The sequence below is a fragment of the Furipterus horrens genome, unplaced genomic scaffold (genome assembly GCF_987537825.1).
Source record: "Furipterus horrens unplaced genomic scaffold, mFurHor1.1.pri manual_scaffold_5, whole genome shotgun sequence".
NCBI lineage: Eukaryota > Metazoa > Chordata > Mammalia > Chiroptera > Furipteridae > Furipterus > Furipterus horrens.
The window spans coordinates 40,852,132-40,867,383 of record NW_028327175.1 but is presented as its reverse complement, the minus strand read 5'-3'; the positions used below and the strand labels follow the sequence as shown (position 1 = coordinate 40,867,383).

Sequence of the window (15,252 nt, the reverse complement as noted above, 5' to 3'; positions counted from 1 at the left end):
TGGTATACAAAGACACTCGAACTAACTGAGCAACCCAGTCAGGGCAACGCAGTGTATTCTGAGTGTGTAGATCTGTTTTAGTTTCATCTTACTTGCTCTTGGATTACCATCTCCTCTTGATGTTAGCTTACCAGAAGGGGTCTACCAACAAATTTCTAATATTCAACAGACTACAAAACCAGACAAGATCTTAGAACTATAGTTATCAGACATCACACGAAGACCCTTTGGATCTCTCTAATGAGTACTATGCAAGAGCTGTAGTATATGAACTTGGACCTTTATTTGCGATTCGAGTGGGTTTTACATATATATTATTTTGACTTTTGTCTCACAAGTATGAGTTCCACAGAATGTGAAATGACTATTAAATACCAAATACAGGTACAAAGATTTTTATATTAAACACCACTAATTTAGATATAATGAACACAAATGTCAGTCTTTTTAAATCATTTGCACTCGTATTTCAGATATTAAAAAGTTAGGGACTCCCAGCCAAGAAGGAGGTATAGGAAGACACACTTCGCCATCCTCCACAACAGTAGTAAGAAATAAAACTATCTCAAAACTAAAAACAACCAGAACTACCAGAAAATTGAACTGCATGGAAGGCCAACAAACAAAGACATAAAGAAGCAATACTCTTCCAGACAGGTAAGAGGGGTGGAGAGGACGCAGTGTGGCAGCAGCGGCAACAAAGCAGTGACTGGCCAGCTGGCAGAAAGCACAGTCACACATTAAAAAAATCAGGAGTGACACCTGGGGAGCAATCCCAGCCCCCAAACCAGAGGGCGAAGCTCATGGTTCCAACACCAAGGAAAACAAAGCTGCATTGCTTCTGACTGTGAAAACCAGTAGGAGTTGGGGTGGCAGAAAAAACTGCCGGACTCCCAACAGAGTCCGTTTGTTTAGAGAGTCTCCAGGGTCCCAGAATGTCCGAAAACCTACCCACGCTGGGAACCACAACCAGGGCAAGAGCTAGCAGGGCACCAGTCCCAAATGGAAAGCAAGAGATGTGACTGGAAAGGGGTGAGTGCTGAGTAAAGCAGCATTATCTCTCAGACCACATCCCCCACATACAGCACCACAAGGTGGTAAAAAGGGTCGTGTGACAGCTCTACCTAAGACACAGAGGCAAACACAAGATGCTGTCAAGTTGAGGAGACAGAGAAGTATGGCCCCAAAGAGGGGGCAGATCAGTGGGAGAACTAAATGATGAGATAGCCAACCTAACAGATGCAGAATTCAAAATATTAGTGATAGCAATGCTCACAGACTTGACAGACAGACTTGAGTACAACAAACGCATAAGGAAGAAGTGAAGGCTAAGCTAAGTGAAAAAAAGAAAAATCTACACGAAAAAAATGGTGAAGAGAAGGAAGCTGGGAGTTAAATCAATCATTTGGAACATAAGGAAGAAAAAAACAGTCAACCAGTACAGAATGAGGAAACAAGAATTGAAAAAAATGAGGAGAGGCTTAGGAAACTCTGGGACAACTTTAAACGTGCCAACATCCGAATCACAGGGGAGCCAGAAAGAGGAAAGGAAGAATAAGAAATTGAAAGTTTATTTCAAAAAATAATGATGGAACACTTTCCACATTTGGTAAAGGAAATAGACATACAAGTCCACAAAGCACAGAGAGAGTTCCAAATAAGCTAGACCCAAAGAGGATTGCATCATGACAAATCAAAATTAAAATGCCAAAGGTTAAACATAAAGAGAGAATCTTCAAAGCAGCAAGAGAAAAGAAGAATGTTACCTCAAAGGGGTTTCCATAAGATACCAGATGATTTCTCAAAAGAAACTTCGCAGGCAAGAAAGGACTGGCAAGAAGTATTCAAAGTGATGAAAAGCAAGGACCTACAACCAAGATTACTCTACCCAGCAAAGCTATCACTTAGAATGGAAGGGCAGATAAAGTGCTTCCCAAGAACGGTAAACCTAAAGGATTTCATCATTATCAAGCCCTTATTAAATGACATGTTAAAGGGACTTATTTAAGAAAAAGAAGATGAAAACTATGAATATTAAAATAAACTCAGAACTATCAACAACATAATCTAAAAAATAAAAACAAAAACTAAAGAAACAACCAAAATAGAAATAGTATCATAGGTATGGAGATCATTTGGAGGGTTATTAGCTGGGAGGGGGAAGAAGAGGAAGAGGGAAATGGTGCAGGAATTAAGAAGCATAATTGGTAGGTACAAAATAAACAGGAGAATGTTAAGAATAGTATAGGAAAGGGAGAAGCCAAAGAGCATACAGGCATGACCCACGGACATGAACTAAGGGGCTGGGATTGCTGGAGGGAAGGCGTGCACTGGGCAGAGGGAAGCAAAGGGAAAATAACTGGGACAACTCTTAACAGCATAACCAATAAAATATAATTTTTTAAAAAACTAACTTTTTCTAAGAACTTAAGAATTGAAAATTCTAAACTAAATTTTAGAACACACTGCACCTTTACTTACTTTGGCAACATTTTCAACTGGTTTTCTCTAAGTTCTAATATCTGGAGTTTAGTTAACCTGAAAAATAAAGAAAACAAATCAAGCATCTATGACAAAGACAATGAATGCCATTAACAAGTTCATGTCATACTCTATAAAGTTTTAAAGCAATCAGTATTTATTGTGTAATTACGATGTGAGAATACTGTATTAAAAATTACATGTTAAGGACTTAGGGTCAAGATGGAGATGCAGGTAGACAACACTTTGCCTCCTCGTGCAACCATAGAAAGAATTACAACCGGACCTCAAAAACAAATAACAACCAGAACCATCAGAAAATCGAGCTATATGGAAGTCCAACAACAAAGAATTTAAAGAAGCCACATTCACCCAGATAGTAGGATGAGTGGAGTCACAGAAATGGGGTGGAGAAGGTGTGGTTCGGACAAGCAGCAGTGGCAAAACTGATGGTACCACATTCACAAGTGGTGGATAAAAACTGGGAGAGATAGGCAACTTCCAGCCAAGATGGAGGCCTAGACAGACACACTGCGTCTCCCTCCACAACTAGAAAGGAATGCAACTACCTCAAAACTAGAGACAAGCAGTTCCAGAAAATCAGGCTGCATGGAAGTCCAACAAACAAAAATATAAAGAAGAAATGCTCATCCAGACAGGTAGGAGTGGCAAAGCCAAGCAGAAGAGAACATGGTGTGGTGGTGGCGGCAGCAGCAGCAGTGGCAGGCTGGTGGAAAGCACAGTCACACATTTAAAAAAGTCGGGAGGGACACCTGGGGAGCACTCCCAGCACCAGACCAGACCACGCAGCTCACAGTCCCAGCGCTGGGAAAATAAAGCCTCATTGCTTCTGACTGTGCAAACCAGTGGGGGGCTGGGGAGGGACAGAAACTGCCAGTCTCTCAGCAGAGTCCACTTGTTTAAAGGGCCCCACGGACCCAGAATGTCCACAGACCCACTCACTCTTGGTACGACAGCCAGGGCAACAGCTAGAGAGGCACCAGTCCCATACGGAAGTGGGAGAAGTTCCTGGAAGAGGGGCAAGTGCTGATCAAGTGGCACTGATCCCTCTCAGACTCCTCCTCCACATACAACGCCACAATGTAGTGAAATGGGTCACCCTGTACTGAAGAATACCTAAGGTTCCACCTCTTACAATATAACAGGTGTGACAGCTCTACCTAAGACACAGAGGCAAACACAGGAGCCTGTCAAGATGAGGAACAGGGAAGTATGGATCAAAAAAGGGAATGGATCAAGGTTCCAGAGGGAGAACTAAGTGACGAGGAGATAGCCAACCTCACAGATGAGAAGATAGCCAACCTAACAGACGTAGAGTTCAAAACACTGGTGATAAAGATGCTCACTGACTTGACAGATATGCTTGAGTATGGCAAACGCATAAGGGAAGAAGTAAAGGTTATGCTAAATGAAACAAAGGAAAATCCACACAAGATCAATGGTGAAGGGAAAGAAACCAAGGTTCAAATCAATTATATGGAAAATAAGAAAGAAAAAAAACAGTCAACCAGTACAGAGTGAGGAAACAAGAATTGAAAAAAAATGGAGAGGCTTAGGAACCTCTGGGACAACTTTAAATATGCCAACATCCAAACCATAGAGGTGCCAGAAGGAGAAGAGGAAGAGCAAGAAATTGAAAGCTTATGTGAAAAAATAATGAAGAAAAACTTCCCAAATTTGATAAAGGAAATAGACATATAAGTCCAGGAAGCACAGACTGTCCCAAACAAGCTAGATCCAAAAAGGACCACACCAAGACACATCATAATTAAAATTCCAAAGGTGAAAGATAAACCAGTGGGGATTAGGGTGGCAGAAGAAACTGCCAGATTGTCACCGTTTAAACTAAAGCCCACATGGTCTTAGAACATACACAAACCCCAGCGCAGTAACTGGAAGGGTGTCAATTGCATACAGAAGTGGGTGAAGTGACTAGAAACAGGGCAAGTCCTGGGAAAATCACCAGAAGCCAGGCAGTGGCACTGTCCCCTCTCCAAGCCCCCCATTACAAGCTGAGTCACAAAGCAGTGAAGAGGGTGGCCCTGCCCTGGCAATTAATTACATTAGGCTCTGCCCCACACAATTTACAGGTGCCATTGCTACATAGGCCATACTACGAAGACAGGGAATAAAAGCATCTCAACCTAATACACAGAAACAAACATAGGGAGACTGCCAAATTGAGGAGGCAAAGAAACATGGCCTAAATGAAAAAACAGAATAAAACCTCAGAAAAACAAGTAAATGAAATGGGAATAGACAACTATAAGATGCAGAGTTCAAAACGTTGGTGATAAGATACTCAGAGAACTCAAAGAGTATGGCAAAAAATAAATAAATAAATAAAGGAAGAAATGAATATTATGCAACAAAAAGAAAAAGAAAAATATACAGGGAACTAACAATAATGGGAAGCCAGGATTCAAATCAACAATATGGGGGGGAAAATGAAGAAATAAACAATCAACCAGAACAAAAAGAAGAAACAAACATTCAAAAAAATGAAGGAAGGCTAAAGAACCTCTGGGACTTTAAACATACCAACATCCAAATCATAGAGGTGCCAGAAGGAGAAGAGGAAGAGGAAGAAATTGACAATGTATTTCAAAAAATAATGAAAGAAAACTTCCGTAATTTGGCAAAGGATATAAACATACAAGTTCAGGAAGCACAGAGATCCCAAACAAGTTGGACCCAAAGAGAACCACACCAAGATCCCAAAGAAGCTGGACCACATCAAAATTAAAATGCCAAAGGTTAAAGATAAAGAGAGAACCTTAAAAGCAGCAAGAGAAAAGAGGAGTTACCAACAAAGGCGTTCCCATAAGACTATCAGCTGATTTCATGTACTGTATTCAAAGTGATGAAAAGCATAGACCTACAACCTAGCTTACTCCATCCAGCAAAGCTATCATTTAGAATGGAAGATAAAGTGCTTCCCAGACAAGGTCAAGCTAAAAAAATTCATCACCAAGCTATCATTACATGAAATGTTAAAGGGACTTATGTAAGAAAAAGAAGAAGACCAAAACTATGAACATTAAAATGACAAAAAACTCACAACTATCAACAACTGAATCTAAAAAACAAAAACAAAAACAAACCAAGTAAACAACCAGAATTGGAACAGAATCGTAGGTATGGAGATCATTTGAAGGTTTATCAGTGGGGAGGAGGAGGGAGAGAAGGGGGGAAATAATGCAGGGATTAAGAAGCATAATTGGTAGGAACAAAATAAACAGGGGGATGTTAAGAATAGTACAGGAAAGGGAGAAGCCAAAAAACTTAAATGCAGAGCTTATGGACATGAACTAAGGGGTGGGGGTAGGATTCTGAAGAGAAGGGGGATACCGCACGGATGGGGATAAATGGGGAAAAGCTGGGACAACTGTAATAGCACAATCAATAAGATAAACACAAAAAAATTAATAGTCATACCAATTAATACAAAGAAAAAAAAACTATTTCTGTTCCTCAGAATTATTGGGGTTGGGGGAAGAATAAACACTTCCAGACACATTTCAAGCACAAAATGACTATCCCTAAATATCAAACCTACAGTACTTAATGTCTGTGAAAACACCTGCCAAAATTATTAGGTATCTAATAATAATAATTCAACTCTATAGAGTTCAATTCTGAAAGGAAATGATAAGGGAACACAAAAAGACACGGAAATCCTCTGGCAGTGATGCCCTTTCCAATAAATTTAGGGGAAAGTGAGCAGATTAAGTGGTATACAGTTGTTAATTAATGCTACAATAACAATGATATTACAATATATAAATGTGTCATATCAACATATTATATACCTTTAAACATTGTCAAATATATTTCAATAAAAATAAAAAGTGGTCCACGTGCCAGATATAGAACAACAATCAGACAAGTATACAAGTTTCTTATGTGTATATGTATATACACACATATACAAATTATAGGTATACAAACATATGAAGCACGGATAATGCAACTCCCACAAGACAGTCATGGGGCTACAACGATGCCCAGTATTCTTTTTTTCTTTAATAAAATATAATTGACATTATACTAGTTTCAGGTGTACAACATAATAATATGGTTATTTGAATATAGAGCAAAATGGTCACCACAATAAATCTAGTTAATATCCATTACCATACACAGTCACAAACATTTGTCTTGGGATAAGCACTGTGAAGAGCTACTCTCTTTGCAATTTTCAAATATACAATACAGTAAATATTAATAGTCATTATGCTATACATTATATCCTATGACTTAAAAGTTTGTACCATTTTACCACCTTCGCCCATTTAACCCCCGCCCCCCACCCCAAACACCCCATACATACCATGGCGACCACCAATCAATCTGTTCTCTGTATCTATGAGCTTGGGGTTTGGGTTTGTTTGTTTTTTTTGAAGATTCCACATGTACATGAAATCATATGATATTTATCTTTATTTTTAGACAAAAAGGTGACTACATAATTAACATGTAGCTCAATAGCAGTTTCTCTAGCAATTAATTTGAAAACTATAATAATTTGGTACCTAGCATTGATTCACCTTTTCATTTAAAACATTATTCAGGTACTATAATAAGAACAGACATGTTCACATATAGTCTGTGGGGGGGTGTGTGATAGAATCCAGACACATGTTCTTTTCTCCAGAATTTTGATTCTAGTGGAGGAGACAAACCAATAAAAAGATCATTTTCCAATGTGATAAATGCTTTAAAAAAAGCCTTCCTTATTTCAAATATACAGAAATTACCTCCATTTAAAATCTATTTTTTGTATACTTTAAAAACCAATTTAAGTGTCATATTACTTTTTCCTTTTAAATTTTTACTGCTTATTGTTCAATTAGAAAAATACATTCAAAGTCAAAATAAGTTCTAAAGAAACTAAAAACACCACAAAGCTTAGAAATAATAACAAAAGAAGAGCCTATGAAACTGTAATTAATAGTATTACTAAAGCATCTTATAGTTTTACAAACTTTACAGGAGGTAACAAGAAAAGGTTTTAGAAGAAACTATAATTTACCTGCCAAAATTAGCTGGTAAGAACTCAAGAAAAGCATCATTCAGATACAGCTGGGTTAGGTTTAACAGCTGAGAAAATCCATCAGGAAGCCTATATAAAATATACCAGAATTTAAATTAAATTCACATACATAATTTCAGTCTCTTATTACATGCTAAGAATCTGTTTAACCAGCAAATATTCTTAACAGATATTAGTCACCCCCTTACTTTTATGAATGACTCTCAAATTGACGTTTGCCTTTTGTAATAACTTACATGTTTCAATGTTTGTATCTTTATCTCTTTCTAAAAATGTAGTGAGGTCATACTTGTCTCGAGATAAAATCTGTATAAAAATGTCAACTATGAATAAGCTACAATACATAGAAATGTATTTAGAACATAATTATGACATCTGCAGATACTCTTAAAATTCTCTTTAGCTAACATTGATGCAAAAGACTAGATAAGGCTTTCTAAACTGACAGTATTGACTTTTGGGGCTGAATAATTCTTTGTTGTGAGAAGCTTGTCTTCTGCATTTTTGGATATTTAGCGGCAACCCTGGCCTGTACCCACTAGAAGTCTGCAGAGTGGCACCAGCCACCAACACAGGCTGTGAAAGCCAAAAATATTTTCAGAATTTACCAAAACCTAGAAAGCAAAATCATTCCTATTTCAAAACTACAGGTTAAGATTACTTTCAATTTCAACGTCCATCCCCTAAATAATCAAATAAAAATTGTATAATTTTATAATAAGCACAAGAAAGAAATAATATAAAAAGCCAAGTGACATTTTAAGGCCATATAAGAACTTGCATGTATTAGCTTTATTTTTGTTCCCTCTCACTCACAAAAAGAAATTACAGATCTAGAATCTGATGCTAGAGCAATATTTTCAGATACAGATAAAACAAAATCTTCATATGTTTGTCCTGGATTTTAACTAGTACAAAATTTTCCTGCAGTAAGAGAAATCTGACTCATCTTTCTCCCTTATGTCATATTCCTCCAACTTTCACAGCAGGTGAAGAAAAAGTATGTTTAGAAAAACTCACTAAATATAGTATCATAACTTAGCTATATTAACCTATGTTTCACTGTATTCATCTTTTGCTTCACTATCCCATTTTTGCAAAATTTAACAGAGTTGGTACCAGAAAAATGTTATGTTTATAGATACTACTATTATAAATGAGTATATATGACCTCTGGTATACGATATAACTAATCATATACATTGTTTTTCCTTTTCTTGTTTTTCCCTTCTTGACCATTCAACTTACTATTTTCAAAAGTTTGAGTGTGCCACACGTTTGACTTGCAGATGAAGACATTCTTATATTGTGCCAATAACAATGAGTGAGGAGACCTGAATTCTAGACTCATTTCTCACATTATCTATCAGTGCAATTTGGAGCAAAACACTTGCAATATCTGTTTGGATATCAAATTTACCTCTGCAAAATATGGAGTTAGAAAGATTATTTTAAAGATTCCATTTTAATCTAAAACAAATTTTATAGATTGAAGAATACTAAATGTTCATTAAAATATAGAAAGTAGTATTCTGTTATTATTTCATAGTTGTAATATTCTACTACTATTCATAGTTTCATAGTTTTCCCCAAAAGTAACTTATAATTCAACCGAGAAGAACTTACTTGGAAATAGGGTTTACACTGGCCTCCACAATTGTTAAAACTTTACAATTTTTTATATTCTCTGGAAACTCCTGTATTCCTAAAAAAATAAAGTAATTATCAAATTAAAAGAATCTATTAAATGAGACAAAATAACAATAGTAATAATTAATATATACCTTGCAATTTACCAACTAAGCAGGATTCTAGATAAATTGATAACACCAACTTAAATGAAAACAGAACCACCTCCACAACAATTTTTCTCCTGCATCCTTTGTTCACTTGCCTCTTTATAACTGCTAATTATCCCGATAAGTTCTAGATTCCTTTCCTTCTCCTAGCTCTTCTGAAAATTAGTGCCTTCTCTGTGTGATGAAGTTAAGGACATAAAATGTATAACAGCATTCTTCCTGTTTTCCTCACATAAAAAGAGGAATTACTTTTTTACGCTGGGCTCCAGATTGAGCTGGCCCGGAATATATATAAAATAACAAAGCTAAAAGCAAAGATGAAGATAGAGAGGTAGAAACTCTATGTAAGATATGCCAGTGAATATGCCAGAAGGCAGTTGTAGACCTATATTTTTGTTAAACACCAGAAAAATGTTGTGACAAGTCAAATTACAGTAAAGGTTTATTTCCACAACTTGTCTCAGCAAAAATATAGTAAGAATAATTCATATGAACAAGTAATAATCCACAGACCAATTTGAAAGTAGCACTGTTGTAATCTAGACTAACATAATACCAATTAAGAGAGAATGTGGAGAAAAGAGAAGTCACGTGCAGTTAATAAGAATGCAGACTGGTGCAGCCACTGTGGAAAACAGTAAAGTTTCCTCAAAAAAATTAAAAATGGAACTGCCTTTTGACCCAGTGATCCCATTTCTGGGTATATATCCGAAGAAATCCAAGATACTAATTCGAAAGAATATATGTACCTCTATGTTCATTGCAGTGTTATTTACAGTAGTCACAATATCTGTAAATAGCCCAAGAACCCATTAGTAGATGAGTGGGGGGAAAAAGCTGTGGAACATTTACACGAGGAAATCTTACCTTTTGTAATAGCATGAATGGGACTGCAGATTATCATGCTAAGTGAAATAAGCCAGTCAGAGAAGGCAAATATCATATGATATTTTATCTGGTTAGTTCTTCAGACTCTGGGTGGTGGGCACACAATGCTACATACATATCATGTATCACAGAAACTGTATCATAGAATTGTACACTTGAAACCTATATAATCTTACTGTATTAAGCACTGTCACCCCAATAAATTTAATAAAAGCTTAAGAACCTAAAGAAATAGCTAATATAAACAAAATGACAGGAATAAAGGGGTAAATATAAAAACAATGGAAACTTTACAAATGAAAAATGTAATAACAGAATGAGAAATCCATAGGATAGGATTAAAATAAAGTTAGACACTGTAAGAGAAAAGTTCAGCAAGCCAGAAGACATGCCAAGAGAAATTGGCCAATCTGAAACATGGCGGGGGGCGGAGGGATGATTTTTAAAATGTGAAAAAATTTCAGTATGTGTGGGACAATGTCACACAGGCTGACGTATATTTACCTATATTTACAAGTTTACCACTAACCACTAAGTACACATGATCTCTGAGGGGACAACCTTTGTCTTTGTTATCATCACTAGATAGTTCTAAATTTCTCTCCAGAGTAGCAACACGAATTTTCATACCACAACACCTATTTATACATATTTTTGTTGACATTTAATGTTGTTTACTTTTTGCCAATATAAGGAATTGAACCTCACCAGAAATATAAATTAAAACTAGGTATTTTCCTGATATTCTCTAGTGATACTGAAAACATTTTTATGTGTTTACTGATCATTTTCTTCTTTAAACATCTTATTCACTGTAACTTCCATTAAATTATCTTATAATTACCTATAAGCATTCTTTAGAGCTACTAGAATACCAAATGTTTCCCAATATGCTGAAATCTATTATTTATATTTATATACTTTGTCGTGTAGAAGTTTCATTCATTTCCTGCTGTGTTTTTATATTAAATAAGAAATCTTCTGGTGATCCAAGACAATGGAGGGGCAAGTTGAAGCTTTGCTAACCTCCCCCCAAGGCCAGTCTGGAATTATAACTAAATTATAAAGAAAGCATTCAGAATAACCAGCTGAACAATAGCTCGATAGAAACCTTATAACCACAGATAAAAGAAACCACGTTACCACAAGACTGGTAGGGAGTATGGAGGAGACATGAGAGGGCTGGCTGGGCTCCTAATGTCAGCTGAACTGAGAAGGGAAATTTTAGCAGCCAGGAGGTTCCCCCTGAGAAGTGTGGAGTGTAAACCCCAAGCTGGGCTCCCCAGCCTATAGCATCAGAGCTGGAAAAGAACCCAGATAACATCCATCTGTGAAAAGCACAGGGTTTCTGTCTGCCAGGGAGAGATGGCTGGAGATACAGAGAGCCTATTAAAGAGCCAATACACAAAATGGGGGGGGGGGGGGTGCAGGTGGACTAGAGATGCTTCAGGAGGGTCTGGGGAGGGTGGCTTTGGGAAAAGAACTGAGGGAGCAGACTCCAGGATCCCTATATTGCAGGAGCCACCTTGCTCAAGCAGAGCAGTCTCCTCCAAGTGGCATCAGCTTGAGGGGAATCAATAGTCTGACCTGCGGGAATTACTCTGCCCAACCCTGTAGCACTTAAACTGGACTGCTGACTACAGATTGACTAGATTAACAACTGAAGGAGAGAGCCTCATGCTGTGGATCAATGGTAGTCTCGACCAGGCTGTGTAGGGCCAGACTAGGACACCAGCTGACATCACTGGGGTGGATTCAGAAAGAGAAAACAGTGGTAAACACTAGAGTCTACTGAGGTGAACTCCACCAGTCTTCTTCATGATTTGTGTTATTTTCTCTCCTGCATAGCTTTTTAAATTCAGGCCTCTATGGTCAATTAATATTTGACAAAGGGGTCAAATATATAAAACAGAGTAAAATAGCCTCTTCAACAAATGGTGTTGGGAGATCTGGAATGATGCATGAAAAAAATGGCACTAGACCACCAACTTACACCATATATCTGAATAAACTCAATGGATAAAAGACTCAAATGTCAGCTGTGAAACCATAAAAGTCCTAGAGGAAAACATAGGCAGAAAAATTTTAGATATTTCACACAGCAATATTTTCGCCAATACATCTCCTAAGGCAAGGGAAGTAAAGAATAAACAAATGGAACTACATCAAATTTAAAAGCTTCTGCATGGATAAAGAAAACATCATCAAAATGAAAAGGGAACCTACTGTATGGGAGAACATATTTACCAATAATACCTCAGACAAGGGTTTGATCTCCAAAATACAAAATATAAAATAAAGAACTCATACAACTCAATACCAGGAAGACAAAGAATCCAATTAAAAATGGGCAAAATACCTGAACAGACACTACTCCAAGGAGAACATAGAGAGGGCCCACAGGCATAGGAAAGGATGTTCAACATCACTAGACATCAGACAGATGCAAATTAAAACCACAATGAGATACCACTTTACACCGGTCAGAATGGACATCATTAACAAATCAACAAACAACAAGTGCTGGTGAGGATATGGAGAAAAGGGAACCCTAGTGTACTGTTGGTGGGAATGCAGACTGGTGCAGCCATTGTGAAAAACAGTATGGAATTTCCTCAAAAAACTAAAAATGGAACTGCCTTTCCATTCAGCGATTCCACTGCTGCTGGGGTTACGTCCAAAGAATCCTGAAAAACAGATTCAAAAGAACCTATGAACCCCTGTGTTCATAGCAGCACTATTTACAGTAGCCAAGTGCTGGAAACAGCCTAGTGCCCATCTGTAGATGAGTGGATCAAAAAATTGTGGTAAATTTACACAATGGAATACTATGCAGCAGAAAGAAAGAAGGAACTTCTACCTTCTATGACAGTATGATGGAGAGTATTATGCTAAATGTAATAAGGTGGCGAAAGACAAATACCATATATGTCACCTATAACAGGAACCTAATGAACAGAACAAACAAATAAGCAAAATAGAACCAGAAACATAAAAATAAGGAACAGACTGACAGTGACCAGAGGAGAGGGGAGGGGTGGATAAGGGGGAAAAGAAGGGGAAGGGTCAATTCAAAGAACAGGTATAAATGGCTCATGGACATGGGCAACAGATGGGGATTGACTGGGAGTTGGGGGTGAGCAGGGGACGGGAGAGAAACAGGGGAAACCTGGGACAACTGTAATAAAATAACTATTAAAAAAAAAAGAAATTGTTTCTACCCTGAAGTTCTCTACTAACTGCAATTTTTTGTTTTTCATATTACTGTCCTTAATCCATTTTCAATTTATTTTGGTATATACTGTAAAGTATTTATTTTTACAATTTCTTATATAAATACACTGTGCCAATATTTATAAAATCTTTGTTTTCCTATCCCATTGATTTGTAAAAGTACCTTTGTCATATTCCAAATTCTCACGTGTTATGTTTCTAGATAGCCCTTTCTCTTACACTCTTCTACTAATCTATTCCAGTTTTGTTTTTCCTCTGTTTGGGTCACACTGTGGAGTTATTTTCTAGATATATGGAATAGATTGATTACGTTAATGGCCTCACTCCCTATATGACTCTGCAACTTCACGTTTCAGACTCTTCAATCAAAATGTGAAGTATTATACCTGAAATCTATATGATTTTATTTATTAACTAATGTAACCCCAATAAATTCAATAGAAAAGTTTTTTTTTTTTTTTTATGTGAAGTATAATTTTCCTAATCCTGATCAGGGCTCAACCATCTGTTCTGCTTTGGCTGATGAAACATAAGTACTAAGAGCTGATGAAATCAAGTGTTCAAAAAAGGCCCTGACTAATTTCCACTAGTTCTCAGGTTCCTCTTCCTGTCTTGAAAGAACATGCCTGGAATGCCTGGGCTAGCCTGATGAAGGGTGAGATCTACTGCAGAACCATTTATGTCATGCCAGCAGGAGTCTCAAAAATTTAATTTAAAGTCTTTATTTAATTTTTCATTAAAGTTTATCACTCTTAGGGAGACTTCCAGTCAGATGGCAGCATAAGAGGACATGGCTCGTCCCTTCACACAACCACATCAAAATTGCAACTAAAATATAGAACAACCATCACTCATAACCATTAGAAACTGAGTTCAAAATGGAAGTCTGACAGCTACAGAATTAAAGAAACCACATCCATCCAGACTGGTCAGAGGGGCACAGATGCAAACAGGCTGTCCCTCACCCATGTATGGTGGATAAAAATTCAGGAGGAATATAGTGGGAGGGAAAAGTCCCAGCCACACACTATGCCCCCTGACCCAGGGTTCCAGTGCCAGGAATGTAAGTCCCCACAATTTCTGGCTACAAAAACCAGCAAGGATTGGGTCAGTGGAAGAAACTGTCGGAGTCCCAAGCAGCTTCTCTTAAAGAACCCACACACGAATTCACCTTCTCAGACTCACTCCCTCTGAGCTCCGGTACCAGGGTAGCAGCTTGAAAGGCACCAGTGGCATACAGGGAGGCAGTTAAGTGTCTGGCATCAAGACAATCAGAGGTCATTGTCTCTTTTCTAAATCCTCCCCACAGAGCCAGCAAGTTGGAGCCATATCTGAGACTCCAACAACCTGGCTAACACTGTTTGAATGCCTTTTAGATCTCCTGAGACTCCAATCCACCCGACTTGCGACCCCATCTCAGCTGCTTTTCCATATGAATGGCTGGTCTTGGCACCCTGTCAGAGCACCACAACCATGCCCCTGCATAGTAGACACTCCATGGAGGGCAGAGGTTGGTGGTAAGTGGTTACAGTCAATCCTTGCAAATGACTGGTCTGAGTAAATCCGTCCCATTGATGTGCCAACAGAAACCAAGGCTCAATTACAAAAGGAGGGTGTATTCACCCCACATGAAGGGTGCATCTTGAGTATACAGCTTGGGTGATAAGGGAGGCTATGCCACTGGACTCTACAGGACAACTACTACATTAGGCCATGCAACCAAGACAAGGAGTCAAAGAAACTCTACCTAATACATAGAAACAACCACAGGGA

At 37.8% G+C, this 15,252-nt stretch overlaps 1 protein-coding gene across 7 annotated transcripts in view; it reads right to left on the bottom strand.

Moving 5' to 3' along the window:
• ERBIN (erbb2 interacting protein) overlaps positions 1-15,252 on the bottom strand; it is a 123,735-nt gene that overhangs the window by 52,117 nt on the left and 56,366 nt on the right. For all 7 annotated transcript variants that reach the window (XM_090276329.1, XM_090276332.1, XM_090276328.1 and 4 more), the window contains 3 exons: positions 9,185-9,263; positions 7,538-7,627; positions 2,482-2,538 (listed from right to left, as the gene is read on the bottom strand). In XM_090276329.1, the coding sequence (XP_090132455.1) occupies positions 2,482-2,538; positions 7,538-7,627; positions 9,185-9,263 (226 nt within the window). The remainder of the gene's footprint in view (positions 1-2,481; positions 2,539-7,537; positions 7,628-9,184; positions 9,264-15,252) is intronic.